At 48.0% G+C, this 17,169-nt stretch overlaps 2 protein-coding genes across 2 annotated transcripts; one reads left to right on the forward strand and one right to left on the reverse strand.

Annotated features, from left to right (window-relative positions):
* Positions 1 to 3,945: 3,945 nt before the first annotated feature.
* Positions 3,946 to 4,731, forward strand: UCRPA7_5737 (putative metal dependent phosphohydrolase protein; the record flags this gene model as incomplete). Its single annotated transcript, XM_007918281.1, has 1 exon — positions 3,946 to 4,731. The coding sequence occupies one exon, from the start codon at positions 3,946 to 3,948 to the stop codon at positions 4,729 to 4,731; it is 786 nt and encodes a 261-aa protein (XP_007916472.1).
* Positions 4,732 to 6,950: 2,219 nt separating this feature from the next.
* UCRPA7_5738 (putative amine oxidase protein) lies at positions 6,951 to 8,393 on the reverse strand (the record flags this gene model as incomplete). The annotated part of the gene is made up of 2 exons (XM_007918282.1): positions 6,951 to 8,141; positions 8,193 to 8,393. 2 exons carry the CDS (start codon positions 8,391 to 8,393, stop codon positions 6,951 to 6,953), a joined length of 1,392 nt encoding a protein of 463 aa, XP_007916473.1.
* Positions 8,394 to 17,169: the final 8,776 nt, after the last annotated feature.

Raw genomic sequence — 17,169 nt, forward strand, 5'->3', positions numbered from 1 at the left:
CACAACGGGGTTACATCGTATGCAGCCTGCAGATTGTGTAAAGTACTCCGCTACTCCTTTTTACATTTCTTTTTCCGTCATCGGTTATCAATACCTTTGTCTCGATGGACTCCTCATTTCGCATCAAAAGTCGTGGAGTGTGCGTCAAGGGGTGCGTTTGACTAGAATGCTCAGCTCAAGCGTACAGTACATGGAATGAATTAGTATTGCGGCCAGTCTGCGATGTACAGGAGTATCGCGCTAATTTGATAGATCTATTATTGGATGCAGCGAACTGCCAGAGCCTTCTTCACTTGCCTCGGACCTCACCACAGGCCTCAACAAGGGTTACTACGCCTTGGTGTCCTTGGTGGTCCACTGCATTCGTGATCCTCAGCTCTCGGCTCCCTCTGAGAGTGCAACGCGTGAACTGAAAATAATATCTTGGCTTCTAGATCACAAAATTCACGAAAAGAAGATTGTCGTTCAAGTACATGTTTTGCTTGGAGGATGTTGAGAATCCCGCGTGATAAACGCATGCTTGGGGGTCACACACGGAAGCCAAGGAGAAGACTGCCGGACTTCTTTCCAACTGTCAAAGGATCAAGCTTCCCTGACGTTCCGGGGAGGGCACATTTGCGCCAAACCCGGGCTAACTCCTGGAGTAAGGACATGTCAACGACTCTTGGGGACTTCAGCTTGATGAATCCACCTCCCTGTTCTAGAAACAGCGGATCTACCGAGTGAGTTCGCCTTAGAAGCCCTAGTAATCCGGCTCCATAGTGAACTACAGCAGGCTGGTGGATGCTAGCGTGGTGTAGGCGTCCGCGGATGATCATCCGGCGTTCTGGTGGTAGTAACCATACCTGTTACGAAATCGGGCATCGACAGCCTCAATATTTCATGCCGGCAGCTACCCCTGACCATGTTCATTTGATAAACATCGGTGAGAGTAGCATGCTCAGACCATCCCAAAGCAGCAAATGTGAGGTATCATACTCACGATGTGATGCGGTGTGACGAGAACGGGCGATGACTTCCCATGGCCCATGTCAGATCTCCGCTATTCATGCTTGTACCTGATGCACACAGTCTAGAGATGTACACACGATGCTAGGTGAAGCGCTGGAGATGGATGTGCACAGCATCACCGCCACTTCATCTTCGACCGATGACTCTTGGTCGCTTTGACCAGCGAATACTCAATGCTCGGTCATGAATTACAGCGCAGTATGTGTCAATGGGTATGCTCGCTTCGAAAGATTGTTCCATTCTCCAATCTTGTCATGTTTTGGGGCTCGCTTCCCCAGCCAAATGGCCGCTTGGACAGTCGACACCATTAGTGTCAGTCCGATTGCTTACAGTTCAACGTTAAAAAGGGGGGATACTGCGACGGCCGCGACCCCAGGCAACCACACAGCGCTAAACTCTTCCTCGCTGGGAAGCCTCGGGTAGGGTCCTGCCCACGAAAACCGCTACCCAGCAGGCGGGAGGATGCTAAAACTTCTCCACCGATGTCTATTCTGGGCAGTCTCATCTCCACCTTGCTTCGCTGAGGATGTGACGCCCGATCTGAGTGACTAGGGTCACCAGGCCTTGTACGATATCATCACAGGGCATACCTTATAATGCCCAGCCAGAGGTCACTTCCCAGCTGAATCCGCAGGGATCATGAAAGTCTCTCCCCCATTCGAAGCTATTGGCACGTCATCATGGTGGAGCATCGTCAGAGCGTATCGTGGCGGTATTGACAACCATAGACTTAGAAAAAAGAACAGACAAGCGTGTATTGTCTAGTAGCCGGCGTGTACCAATGCACCAGAATGAGCCGGGACTGTATATCATAAGTGAGGACTTCAGAGCCTTGGTCACGTTTACTCGAGGTTAACACGTCTGTACGCTGGTAACTCATTACTCAACATCGGATAGGGATCATTACTTACGTTATAGCTGGCTTCATTACCAAATATACAACTAAGGCTGGCCGCAAAGCTCATTACTTTGACGGCCAATATTAAGCAAATCACAAGTGGTTTTCGCGATTTGGGGTGTGATTGTTTTCGGGGAGATTTCAATTCTCTCAAGGTAGAGTGCAGTACACTTCGCAGTACATTGCATGTGTTAAGACTACCTAAGCGGGTGACATTGGTGCCGACCTGTGGCTGAAATTTCCTTGCGCTATCCAGCATTGTAATGGCTACCCGTGCGATTCAAGGGAGGTATGTGATCGTTTCAAAAAGGGTAAGGAAACGAGATTGCATCCCAAGACACGGGAATAGCAATGATTTTCGAATAACGCCGGCCTCGAGTCGAGTCGAGCATCTGCATGTTACACAGCATAAGCGAATCACATAGTGCACATCCGCCTACCGTTCTTTTGTTTCAAACACGCTCAGAAGGAGGTTGTTATCTAGTACTGGAAGGTATATCTTGCCGTTCGTACCTGACAGCGTGCATGCAGCTGCAACCCACGAAATCAGCCCTGCAAGGACACCCACAGCTTACGAAATTAAAACCAAACTGGGTTCCAAGAAAATAAATAACGCGTGGAAATTTCCATTTTGTCGAGGCCTCCGTGCTTAGGGTGGTTGCCTTACGATTGCCTCGTCCAGTTGGCTGATCAACTGGGCTAACCACTTGGTTTTCATGGCGTAGACGAGATCAGTGCGAGAGATGATTTTAAGCTGCTAGAACAGCAGCGGTGTCTAAATAAGCGTGGTAAGAACATAAGTCAGATAAGTGATGGTCCATATACAAGTTCATCAAGACAAGGATGTCTTCCCCTCATGTACGGCATGCTGTATCTTGACTTGTGTCCATATCCTTGCAGTGGCTATGAAAGAAACACTTGCAACTGGGGAACTCTTGGTGGCAGCTATTGGTGTAGTACTAAGCCTGTCTTCCCGAGCTGTCGTGGCCTCTAAGCTCTGCGTGGAATGAGGGCTTGATGAGCCGTGTCTCGTCCTTGATCTCCTTCCCGACTAATAATACGAGACCTTTGACTCCTCTTTCAGATTGTTCTTCGACGTTCTCTCGATATCCCCTTGTATCACGAAACAATGGGTGGGAGCCGCTGCCGTCCATGGTGTTGACTGGTTTGCTCATCCGGAACTGTGATCGCTACAGGCTTGCCCCCCATCACCGGAGGTTAGTACTTCTAGCCTGCTGTCAATGCATTACCCTCCTTTCCTTCCTATCTTAATGCAGACTGTGTTCAAGCAGTCACACAATTTGACTTCTGCGCTCTTGTACCTAGAGAGGTCCTCATAATAGCATGTATCATTACTGAAGCCTTTTGCAAGCCTACAATGTGTTTTGCTCGTCATCAGGCAAGGCCCACGAGACTTGTTCGCTCTCGCACATCCCTTAACAGGAGTGTGCAGCGGAGAGGGGTTCCTTCACGGAAAAGAGCGTGAAAGATTTACCGGAAGAGAGTTGTCGGCCGACACAGTTTACCACTTTGTTGAATTCTCTACGAACTAACCTTTGATAGAAGCACAGAAACCCACGAAGTTCTCTGTTGTCCGCTTTATTCTAGTTCCTCGGCAATGCGCTTCCCTCTTCCTCCTCCTGTATCCGAACCCCTTGTGAAGAAGAGACTTGGCGACAGCTTCTAGAGGCACCTGACGGCAGACGAGTCGATCAAATCCTTCCCAAGAGCGGATCAGATCCATTGTCACGCTCTTCTCGATGGCGCGTCGATGGTTAATTGCGTAACACGACAAGCAATACCGTCATCGATAACTTCCTGACTGGCTCCTTACCTAAGGCTTTCGTTGGCTAAAGCCGTAGGTCATGGCTCTACGGTCTCTGATCAAGTCGACAGCAGCCAATCCTTTCCCTAAAGCGGGCAATCGCTTCGCCGAGCTAATATAGCATACTACTGTCACGAGTGCTGGAAGTGATGGGAGGTCCACGAAGAGACTCCCCTAATTGCTCATAAATAGAGCCTCTCCCCGACTCCAAATGGTCATACTTTCTTTCATCTACACAGGTAACAACCAAGATCTCGCGGACAAGATTACAGAAATATATCTGCTGGAAATCATGTCTTCTATAACGTCTACTCAAGTACTTGGCGGCATCACTGTCCCCAAAACACCAGCCATCGACGCTGCCTTATCCTATGCGCGTTCCCACGCCGACGACCGAACCTATAACCACATTGTACGGTCCTTCCTGTTTGGTTTCTGCATCGCATCGAAGCTTCCACACTTGAAAGACCGCGATCTTGAGGTCCATGCTGTCAGTGCTATCCTACACGATCTAGGCTGGGACTCGACAGGAGAGTTGATATCCAAGGACAAGAGATTCGAGGTTGATGGAGCAGACGCGGCGAGAAACTTCTTACGCACTCTAAAGGCGGAGCAGGGTGGCGGCTGGGATTCCAGACGACTCCAGCTCGTCTGGGATGCTATTGCACTACATACGACCTTCAGCATCGTCTGCTACAAAGAGCCAGAGGTTGTGGCTTGTTGGATGGGAATTCTGGCCGATTTCACGGGGCCCGACAACTCTCCTGGGGGAAGCTTGACCTGGGACGAGTACAATAGCATTGTCAAGGAATATCCGCGGCTGAAGTTGATCACTGGGGTAAAGGAGATCCTTTGTGGATTTTGCAAATCGAAACCGGAGACCACGTACGATAATCTTGTGGGGACCTTCGGAGAAAAGTATGTTGAAGGCTACAGCCTGAAGGAACATAAGGCCGTAGACGTCTTTGACGCCTGCCCTCTCCCCGATTCCTTTTGAGGTAGTCGTATTGCCTTTTCGCTATGTGGCTTTAGCTAGTTCCAAATTCAATGGTTCATTTCGGTAGACTTACTCTCATCAACCAATTGCTTGTCTCCTTCTACGCATAGATATAGTTCGATAAACCGAGCTCAGCTTTTATCTCTATACTCCTTGAGGGCCCAAAGAGGAAATATCATGCGACAGACGTCTTCTGTAATTCCAGATGATTGATCCGTGGGCCGACTCGCTGCGTAAAAGTTGTTGGCCGCTTCTATTTGACTGGCAATCTGTGATGAGCGTAGCGGTAAGTCGGAGATATCACGAGTCATCCACTCAGGTCTATTAACTGCGAGATCGGTCAACGTGGTGCTGATGATAAGCTGTAATGACCAACACTCTATTTGAAGCAAGCCAAATTCGATTGTGGGAAACTCCTGTGCTGGCACGGAGCATATGCAAGATAGCGGCGTGGATAAATAACAGACACATTTGATGGCAACACCAGTGTGAGCTTCCTTGAGCCACGAGGATCTCCATTGGCCTAAGTCGGCTTCAATTTGGAAAACCCCCGGGATCTGGTTACTTGCATCGTGAGATCCACGGCATAGCGTCAGGCTTGCAGAGATTGCTGAGAACCGAATTGCAAGATCATGTAATTTATCTCGCCACGTTTTATGCTGATAGACCCATGGGCTAACCATCCAGTCATCAGCATGGAGAAATGTATCCTGACGTCTTGACAACGCCAAGAACAGCTGGAATCTAGGTCAGCTCACGCACTTCAGGCTAGGTTTTCAGACGTACTCCCATTTCCCGCACTTTCTTGAACACGAGATGAAAACCAGCGGTTGAGAAAATCTCAGGGCCACTTCGCATCGTCAATTCCAGGGCTCCGTCAAAATGTCCAGAATTTCCCCAACCAAAGCTCACGATGTCATGAGGTTGCATCAATGATGCCTCCATTAACGCATACAGTGTCGAAGTCACCGCTAACAAGGCTGTGGACCAGCTATCCATCTGCTTTTGCATCATAGATAGATACAACCTGATGCTCTCGTTGTAAGCCTCAAGACCAAGCAGGTGAAGGCGACTATTGAGTGAAAATAAAGTTAGACGCTGTGCACTGATAGCTATTAGAGCAAGATCGAGTGGTCGATTCCGGAGAGCTAGCCATGAACATCCTGGTGGCCAATAGTCTTTAGTCCTGCAGTAAGCAGATATAAATGTAGACCAAAGAGCCTCGAGATGTTGGCGAAAACCTGGCTGTAGATCGACGATGCTGGGCATCTCCCCAATTCCTTCGTCCAAGACAGTCATTATCTGTTCGTGTTTGGTTGAGGGTTGGTGGCCTTTAGCAAACACATCAGTAGGCGGATCTCTGGATCTTGTAAGAGCCTCGCAAAGCAACCGCTTCTTATTTGGGCTGCAAACGTTCGTCGCGGTCATATTGACAAACGTTCTGATGACATCTGAAGCGTAGCCTTCGCATTTACGCTGTGCTCTAACACAGCTATGGCACCTTGGGAGAGTTTTATCACACTATATAATTTAATTAAGTTGGTTCTTTGACTCTCAGAACGGTTCTTAGACATCGGGTTTAAACTCACCCATCGTCGGCGGCGTTGACAAGAAAGACAAGCCCTTTTGGCTTGTTGCCCCTGGGATTGATCTGATTGTAGCGTCTCCATTGAGAAACTTCAAGCTGTTTGATGATGAGGAAGAATAGAAAGTGGAAAAACGAAGAACGATATACCACGCAGATATGAAATAGAGGATAGTGTCACACCTTGTTCGAGTCTAGTGGATGACAAGGCCGGTCCAAGAGACAGTCGTGCATTTAATTATTGTGAACTAGGCCACATCGGGCCATTCGCTTCGCGGAGCTGATTGTTAACGTCATAAGACACGAGTCATATAAGTATTGCTGATGAGCCAATGGATTTACACGATTGGACTGATGTTCGGTGGACCTGGAGCAAGCTCGTGCAGTTTGGGAAGAATAAGAATAGAATCTAAGTGATAAGTCCCCGGCTGTTGTCAGATGCCTCCAGTGTGGCACGTATTTATGCTCACGAGAAGATTTAAATTCCGCTATGGCTGCGCATCTAGTCGAAAGGAGTTTAGTTCCTGAATGACGGGCGTTGACCGTTCATATGCTACATATTAGGCTGATACCGCTTGTATTCACACCAAGATGCACTTTAAATAGAACTATAGATAGTACAAAATTCCAGTGCTCAGAGCTTCTCGATGATATGATCAACAATCTCCTGAGCCTGTGCCCAGACATATGCTGTCAGATCAGCGGCAAAAGCCTGGCCAACATACCAGGTATCCTTCTTGCCTTGAAGAGCGACAATATCGCTCCAAAACCCGCTCGTTGCGGCATGTTCAGACACGGAGCATACCAGAGGACTGTGATCCGAGAAGCCGAAATACGTGGGATTGGGGCTGACGTCGTAAAGTCCGGTATTTCTGATGGTCTCAAGGTGGTCTTCAAGAAATTCCTTGGCATCCTTCACCTCAAAGTCGGGATTGCCAACAACCCAGGTCGCTGTGTAAGGAGTGGATGCAAAGTTGATGAATCGAGCGGTGGGACGCTTAGGGACAAAGTACCGATTCGGGTCAGAGGAGACGGGATCAAAATCGGTGGCATTGGGCATTCCATCAACTGTAAGCAATCCATTGTACAATTTGACGCAGTCCCACTTTGAGAAGAGATGGTCCTCTTCCTTGCTGGTGTCAAATGGCTTCATGTTATCCTCCGTGGGTGGAAAGCCAATAACAATCTGTTTGGCGGAAATTTTCGTGCAGCCTTGGGGACCGGTCACGGCGAGTTTGACCGCACCAGCTTGGTCACGAATGACGCTCTTGATGCGAGAATTGAGCAGCACTTTGTCACCGAGGCGGGTTTGGATGGTGGCGTAGAGCTGTGTATTGTTCCCGGACTCGGGAACAACCATGGGTGTGCCATCGAACCAAGGGAAGCCAAACGTCGAAATAGCTTGCAGCGTAGGCAGAGCAAGCAAGTCATTTGCCCAATGTGCGTCACCAAGCATGAGAACAATGGACTCGAGCTCAAGCTCCTTAACAGTTTCGATAAATGGGCGTGCGAGTGGGGCGGCATCGCCGAGGGGCGTTGGGAGATTGTAGCTAGGGTAAATGTAGTCCTTGTATTTGAGACCAAATTCAAGCCAGCGTCCAACAGCAGCCTCTTGCTCCTCGGGAGAATAAACCGTAAGATTGACGGGTTCGGCTGTCTTTTGATCCAGCGGAACTGATGTAAACGCAAGATTAGGAGCAGGAACCACATTAATGTTATACCGATTAAAGAACGGCTCGACAAGGCTTAGATTATGGTATGAGAGCAGTCCAAACTCAATGGGATGATCGACGCCAGGGACCACTATGGTGTCAACATGACCGCCCTACGCTTATCAGCCAATAATTGAGCAGTTGTAGCGTACAGATTCGCCTACTAAGCGTGACGCAGCATCAACCACCAAGACATCTTTGCCATAAACATCAGTGAGCTGGGCTGCAACATAGCTCCCTGCAGCGCCGCCACCGAGCACAACAACATCGACATCGAGCGAGTCACAGGCCGGGCATGCTGCCCCTGAGCCATGGTTGACCAGAAAGGCCAGTAAGGCAGTGCTGAGAAGACTTCTATTTAACATTTTGTGGAATTGAACGAGGCGGAAGATGCTACACAGAGAAGCATAGCGGTTATAAACCAGTGGAAGGCAGAGAACAGGTCGAAGACACGATGCATAGGCTTTAGAGCAACAGAGACCGCAATTCTTATATGTTGACAATGTTGCAACCTAATTGACAACAGCCTGATTACGTGTGACAAGATCCTTGATCTACATGTGCCTGTCTCGAGTCTCATTCGTAGCTTCGCACCAGTCAATCGGTAAGATAATTGCCAATCTCACTCTTAATTACAATAGGGCAACCTTATACGTACATGAGCTCCGCAAAGGCCTGATGTAAGCCCTAGGCCCAAGCTGTGCCCCAAAGTAACTGAGAGCGCTCCTTTGTACCTTGAAATATCCCAGCAGCGCTTCGGTCTCTCAGCTCGGATCACCTATAGATGGACTTGCTTAATTGAGCGCGACTAAGCACCTGTTAGACGACTCTGTGGGAAGACAGAATACGGCATACAAAAGACCAATAACAACAGTTCCATCTTATATATATGACACTGTCATGCCGCTAACTTAGATTGATTGTTGAATCCAGCCTGTTTACAGGTTGATGAATCTTGAGGAACTTCTTCTAAAATGTAATCATCTTTCACTATGTAACAAGACACCCTCATTGGGTGTCTGTGTTGCACTTTCTCGTTGTCCAGGGTTGATGATTGAAGACGTCAATAAATCTTTGAGAATATATTCGGGTTTCAAACATCTTCTGCCAGAATGACAAATTGAATGTTGTCTCAACATATTGCTTTAACAGACTCCCATTCTATGTTATACTATAGATCAATGAATATCAATACTGATTTAGTGTCCAACCAAATTTGATTGTGGCATCTCTTTGAAGTGTGTACATGGCAACAGGGAGCTTTAGAAAGGAGAGAGTATTTGCCAAGGGCAGTCGTACTTTACTAAATGACAGCCTAGGGCATGGAAGGGAATAGTAATGAAGGTAAACCTGTCGCGTTGTTGTGTCAACACACAGAACTGGTGCGTCAATTTGTGATTCAACCTTCCAGTAAACAACTGATACCGCGTTCCAAGGAAGGGTGTTGAGGATCAGTTTGAGACATATTATCCATCAAAGTTTAGCGTCGTTGTTTTGCCAATCACTCGAATGAGCACCTTCCACGAGAGAAGAGAAGGAGCTCGCAAACAGACGAGTGTTTTTTTTTCACTGCTTACTGCTACCTGCAGCTTCGTCCGAAGTCGTCTACCTCCGTGCCTTCCATACGTCTTTTTCATCAAAGCAAATTTTCTTCTTTGTAGCAGATCAACCACTTGCTGCGCTACAAGATCTACAGCCTACTTCTGGAGTCGGATAGCAACATAAAACCGGAATATGACGAGACCTTCAACAAACCAAATGAATATCGCAATCTACAGAGCATGAGGCTCGTCTGTCAGGCTATGAACAAGGACGCCAAAGTCATCTTTTTTGGCCAGAATACTTTCGAGTTCGCTTCTGAGGCTATGATGGCTATTTGGCTTCTCGAGATTGGGAGATCCATTCATTACGTGAAGAGAATCTTCATTCAAATGCCCAAACATACTTATGTACACTGGCGTCGTATCCTGATGTACTTGGGGCGCAAAGCCACAAATCTACAGGTCCTCCAGCTATGGGTGTTCGGGTTAATATCTTCCAACACTGGTCGATTTGTTCGTCACAACACTACTGCTCGTCTTGGCCCCCTGTTGAGGTTCTCTACAGTCTTTGGTGTTGACGACCTGGTTCAACTTATCTCTCAGATCAATTCTTTGAGAATTATCAAGCTCGTTGGCGAAATCGACAAATCCTTCATGGATGATATCTGTCTCTCCACTGCTTGCGAAGTCCAGGCACTCCGATCTCCGTCAGATTTCGCAACCTGGGATAACAGGGATTTCGAGGTATGGAGAGCTGTGCGACCTGCAGTTCACGTTGTACAGGAAGAAGAGTACGAACAGCGGAGCCCGATGCCTGCTTGGCTTATGGCCATTTTGCCCCCCTAGGCCGGCGCGGTGGTGGAGCCGGACGAATGACCGAAGCTTTGCATCCACATCATCAGACGGCACTAGCTCCTAATGCAGACAACTTTTATGGATTCAGCAAAATGCTCATGCATCGTGTCATGGCGGTCTTCACGTAAACACCAAGAAACGGAATTGCAAAGCACCAACTCATAGCGGTCGCTTGGGATGATTCCTCAAGGGGCTAGTTGATCCTGATAGAAGCACAAAAACTTAGAACTAAGGATGTCACAATTCCCGAGTCTTTACACATCCCTAGGAGGAGTCGTGCACATAACGCCATAACGCTGGTAGCCAGTGGCAGGAAATGCTTGTTTCACCGCTATACTACCTGAGTCTCAAGCGCAACTCCATGATATATGATACGTACATTGTAACATTAGAGAGGGCGTCGGACATGCATCAAACAATGCGCTCCTCACAGTTTCGACCTTAATCGATGTCAAATTATTTAATCAATTTCTCATGTTGCTGGTATCCATCTCTGAAGGATATCCCGCGTTTGGTAGTTCCGCGGGTGGGGAGTGATTTTGCCATTGTGGCTGAATATAATTTGGTTGGCCGTAGTTGTAAGGAGGAGCTTTGTGCTCAGTAGGTATCGTTGTTCCCAACTCTTGGGGTGGTATCGGAACTGCCGCCGCCAGCTTTCTCCTCCTGCCTCTCTCCCAGAGGGCCCAGGCTATTGCTGACAGTGCAATAACACCCAACGGGACACCAACGCCAGCACCAACAGCGGTGGCTGACGTGCCATTGCTGCTATCGCAAGTTGCCGTCGACGTCGCCGCGCTCGAGGACTGTGTTGCTGCCAGCGTCGCGGATGAGGATGCTGCGGTGGCTGTCGCGGACGCTGATACCGTGCTAGAATCATCATCGGTGCTCGTCAGGTTGGCCAATGCTCCGCGACCTATGATCATACTACCGGTTTCCATTGTGAACGACTCCTCTCCATTTGGACACACCACGCTGTCGCCATCGACCACGGGAGTACCGCAGCAGTAGGTTGCAGTTCCATTGATGAAGTTCAGGTTGACTACCGATATGCCGCCGTCCGGGTTATCGCTGCCTACAGATCGTTAGACTCTTCTCATGAAGAGGGAATATAATGGATTGAACATACTGCCGATGCAACGCTGCGTACAATTCGAGCCCCAATTCTGGTCGGTGCAGGTGCCCCTAGACGTTGTATATGGTTGGGATAATGCATTGAGGCAGTATCCATTGGACAGGCAAATCCCCGCCTTACCACAGCAGTTTGTGTGCGCGTCCGATGAACAAGGCACATCGTCAACAGCCTCGTCGCCGTTCGGGAAATAGCATGTCTGCGCAGCCGTGTAGCCTGCAGCGAGGCATAATGCAAGCAAGACGCCGGGGATCTGCTTGCTCAACATCGTGTCGCGATGCCGTGTACCCGTGGAGCCCGTGGTGTGATTTTCGGTATGATCACTCAAGAACACCGGGAGAGGAAGTCTCTGCCCATAAGACACTATACGTCCAACGCGGTAGTTGTCGTTTATCTCGTCCTTGGTGGCCGTTACAGGAGTGCCGTCACTTGCAGCACGCAAGATTCAAGTCGTGTGGACGATGACGGATGAAGAACTGCTCGAATTGCTACCAAAGAAGAGAGAGCGAATATCTCCACTCAAGAGGCCGCGCCATTGCCTGATCAATTTCATGAGAGCGGAGCCAGGTAGGATTCTCATAACTGCGCGATTACACCATTCTTGGCTCCATTGGGATTAAGTGAGGATCTACTAGCCCGGCTCTCGAGATGCATTGGACTGTGCCGCAATGCCCCCTATTCGTTTAATCCAGGATTGAGATCCTTCGGCACGGGTAGCCCCTGCTTGGCTCGAGCTTGGTCAGCACTCAGCCCTATCTCCACCGTGTTGGTAAGGACGTGAGCGCTCTGTGCATGCCGGGTGGCTTTTTGGCAACGTGGCAAGGCGTCGCGACACAGTCTTGATATAATGAGCGGACCTGCTATCATTGTCGCGGGTCCATAGACCACTAGGAGGATGCAAAGGTGTTGCTACCAACTTGGTCTTGGGCGCCGAGATGGGCGAGTCATGAACATTGTCTCAGGTTTCGGCAGAGTGATATCCGCCCACCTCGCCTACGGTAGCCAAGCTCGAGACACGCTAATAGCCGCTCAGCCCGCCGTAGGTCAAGCGATCGTCCATCACCGATGTTGGTCTGCCCCACGAAGGCTGTGCAACCCCATAACCTACCTGGTTGAAGAGACTAGTTGACGCAGAGTTGCTAAAGGACCAAGACACAACTGCCGACGTAGTGTCTGCCGCGACCTCTCTTAGCAATAATGTCCTCGTTTGTGAGGCGACCGCTGCCTTTGAGATTGTTCAAGGTTACACTTAGTTCATGAACTGAACTTTATCGCCTGCTTGTAGACCCTCCGATGACAGTTGGAGCGATGCTATATAAATATGGGCAAAGCTATGTTGGCGCTCAGGATGATGCTCAACCTGTCCATGTAGCCAATCTCCCCCCCCAGCTAGATCATCCTGAACCCATATTGACTGTATCATAAGAGACACAAATTTTAGATTTCGCATCGGCATGTTACTTTCGGTTTTGTTCATGATATCAAGGAGTACGATCCTCTGCTCATCAGTAGTCGCCTCCAGGCCGAAAATCAATAAAGGGAAAGGGCGCGGGTAGGCATTCAGTCGCTGTAGGATTCTGACAGCCTTACTGAACCATTGACACACATTACCATGTCCGAGGCGATCGGATGCTCGACCCAGGTAGATCAAAGACGCCAGACGGAATAACTCCAGATCCGCAACATCTGCCAATGGCGACTCCATATCTATCGAAACAGGTTCGTTCGGAATATCTGGGATGGGAATGTCAAGGAGTTCCACTTGGCGTGAGATTAGGTACGCTCGATGATCGTCATGGCTTCGTTCTGGTGAAGTGCATTTCAAATTGAAGTCGAAACCTTGAAGTAGTGAGCTAAGGATCTCATGGGACAGTGGGATTCCGTAGGGCATCTAAAATTTTGAGAATTAGTTGAGTAATGGGCACTGGTTTCCGACATAAATACCTTCAACCTATAGCAGGTCCTAGTTCTAACCCGTACGAGACTCTCGTCAATGTCTTTGACATAGGCATCTCCTACAGCGGCATATCGACGCCAGTGTACGAGACTGAAACTCGACAAAGTATCGTAGTACTGTACCCATAGGAATAATTTTATGAAGTCAGAATCGCGTGGTAGATTAGTGAGCAGTTTCCCGGCGCTGATGATGTCTTTCACACCATGGAGATGCCAAATCCACTGTCCGCTTGATTCCGCAGTTTGCTGTGTCTATTTCACTTGTAAGCGATTCGTTTCCTTCCGGTATTACCTCGAATACACAAAGCAGCATCCCGGCAACGATATGCTGAAGAGATCTTTGGCTATCAATCCCCATAGACAAAGATGATGCCAGGGTCTGAAGAGCAGAGAGCTTGTGATTACTCGCTACCGGCTGTGGCCCAAACCGGTGTAGGGAAGAAAGAGCCAGTATAGATTCAACTACGGCCTTGGTTGTCGGCGAGCCATCTGAGAGCGCCATTCGCAGAATTACATCGCGGATATCTTCAACATGAAGACCAAAAGTCGTTACAGTATAGGATGCGACATTCGCAACTTAAACCTATGCTTCAGTAATGAAGATATTCAAGTAGGTGCCTAAACGTACAGTATTGGATCAAATCTCTACTCTGAGAATCCAGATGACCTGGGTTCCAGGGGATGACCGAATGTATGGCTGGTGGGCGGAGTTGCTTCCTATCTTAGAGGAATAAGATAATGTGGTGGGTCCTTGGCCTTGTATATTGCTTACCTGCTGATCCAAAACGGGAGATGTAGTAATGCATCTCGATATCCCATGAAGACGCATTCACTGTCGAGAGTAGATGATCCTTCCGGACTTTCTTGTTCTGCTGAGGAGCATTGCCAACGAGGGCACGTTTATGATCTTTGTCACTCGGCCATGAGAGTTCTAATATATACCCCTTGCATTTCCGATTTGCTCGGCAACATCTTTGGCAAATTGGAAAACCTCGGTCGCAGCGGATCTTGCGATCTAATTGAGACAGATTGGCTAATATCCAACAGAAATGATAAGCAAAGGCTCACCTTTGCATGTTCCACATCCTTTGTTCGCCATTGGTGAAGAAGAAACGTATTCCGAATGATTGTATCCTAGGAGACTAACATGGAATGATGTTGATATGATTATAAATCGGGTTCCGGCATTAGAGGCAAGCGACTCTATTAGATACGTTCCGCTTCTATCTGATCTTCAGTAGCTCGTACCTGGTAATGTATTGAAACAGTATGACATGGGAGATATGGGAAGTATGGCTCGTCATAAGAAGCGCTCTACAGTGATAGTACTGGTTCCCGTATGAGTATTGAGCTGGCTGCACAATACATCATTTGTCAGCTCCATGAGAGAGTGGGTCTATGAAGGAATACAGCAACATTCTCCGAACCTTCATGTGAGCAACTTTCCGCATTAGGAAAGGCTAAGAATGTGTGCCACTTCACTCAATGTTACAGCAATATTCGTTATCGAACTTCAAGGCGTTAATTGGTGACTCAGTTAATCTATATGAAGATGAATGAGTAAAACAGCATGGAGTAGTAATGATCGATTAATTATAAATACGGCGGTCGAGCTCGACTACAGGTCTAACATACTACACTTTACTACAGTTTTCCCATTTCATCTCACCGGAATAGTGGAATCTTTTTTACAAGATAACTTCTCCGATCCTTTGATACAATGTCTTCATATCTCATAACCGGTGTGGCCCGTGGCCTTGGCGTATGTTTCCGTGAAAAGTCGCTCAGTTGTTGAAGGAGCTTAACAGTAGTATAGTTCGAGCTTCTTAAGCGACTCTCCGCCGACAAAGCCAATACAGTCATTGGTATTGTAAGAGATAAGGATACAGCTGAAAATAAGTTTGCAGCCGAGTTTGATCACAGAACGAACGTTCACATTTTGCAAGTTGATCTTACGGATTACGCAGCGTTGAAGGAAAATAACCCAGAACACGCAAAGTCGTATTCGCTAACAAAGGGCGGTAGGCTTCTGTAGACAAAGTCACAAAAATCACTGGCGGTTATCTCGACAGTATCATTGCCAATGCAGGTTTCTTAAGTCCAGAGTCTCACTGGGATACTATCGGCGTCCTGTAAGTCCTCTGGCAGGCACACTTGTCTTTCGGTCGCACGACCAGCTAACGGGCAGGATAGCGGGGAGCAGCCTGGAAGATTTGAGAAAGATGCTCTTCATGCCTTCAAAGTGAACGTTCTTGGAAATACTCACCTTTTTAACCTCTTCATGCCGCTCATACTTAAGGGGAAGACTAAGAAAGTCCTTGCTATCACTAGTGGCCTCGCAGATGCTGATTGGACGGCTAAGTATGACATTGACTGGAATGCGCCTTATGCAATTAGCAAAGCTGGTCTGAATATGGTAGTGGCCAAGTTTAGTGCACAGTACCGCAAGGATGGTGTACTATTCATGTCTATCTGTCCCGGGTCGGTTGACACCGGATATTTCGATAATAGTATGAATGATATACCCATCAAAGCCATACCACGGAATTGCTAATCGCTAGGCAGTGACTGAAGCACAGAAAAAGAAGGGCAAAGAGATGGCTGAGATATTCATAAAGCACTCTCCAAGCTTCACCGGACCGCTCAAGCCCGAAGTTGCTGCTGAACAGGTTTTGTCTATCTTCAATGATGGTAGTCTGGCAGCAGGATCAGCTGGAGCATTCATATCCAAAGTCAAGCAATGGCAATAGGACTGTTCCATTCACGTTCTGCATTTGAATAACATGGCTCTTGTTTGAGTTACAATCTGATCGAACATATACTTTATGATACGATATAGTCTCTTTGCAAGTCCTAGATACTGACCACGTACCTCTACTTACTTAGGTACCGACCCAAATGCCCAGTTCATTGCCCTAGCAAATACAATTTCTCCATCGTGACATATATCCAATCTTTTAAGTGTTTCGGACACGATTTCTGGAGCTGATCCTGACAGATAAGACCCATCGCTCTTATTAACAAGTTGATGAGCGATGCTTGCTGTCATCTCTGGGTGTCCTTGGAGCGTTAAGAACTGAGCCGTGTCCGAAAGAAAAATTTCCTCCCTTTCTCCCAATGCTTGGAAGCCCTCGGGTTGCTCGGCGACAATTCGTTTATGAAACTTGTGCAATGCCTGTACGATCACGTCATGATTAGTGTATTTTAACTAAAATCAATATGTTGAAGGGTAGTAACCAATTTATTACGGCCGCCGAAGAACTCTTGGCCGCGTGATGTTAAGGGAATATCTTCAACATCGATCTTCTTCCGTCAGCCATGGTTGCACATTTGCAAATCGAGGATCTTGGACTCAATGCTCACCAAAGTTCCTGCTTCACGATACGATATTTTGCCTCCAAATGCGTAAGAAATCAATTGGTGTCCCCAGCAAATGCCCAAGACCTTGGTATGTGGGTTGTTCGCAGAAGCGTTTTGAATCCAGTCCACAAGCTTTACCACCCAGGGATCTTGCACTGGTCCTGTGAGGTCCCACGTGCCTCCGGTCAAAATGACGAGATCAAAATCAGAAGAATTTGGGACATTTCCGCCATCAATTGGATGATAGTGCTGGATAGTTGCACTAGGTGAGGTTTCATGGACTAAGTCGCCAATTCTGTC

Source organism: Phaeoacremonium minimum (assembly GCF_000392275.1).
Source record: "Phaeoacremonium minimum UCRPA7 unplaced genomic scaffold PA7_03_scaffold_433, whole genome shotgun sequence".
Lineage (NCBI taxonomy): Eukaryota > Fungi > Ascomycota > Sordariomycetes > Togniniales > Togniniaceae > Phaeoacremonium > Phaeoacremonium minimum.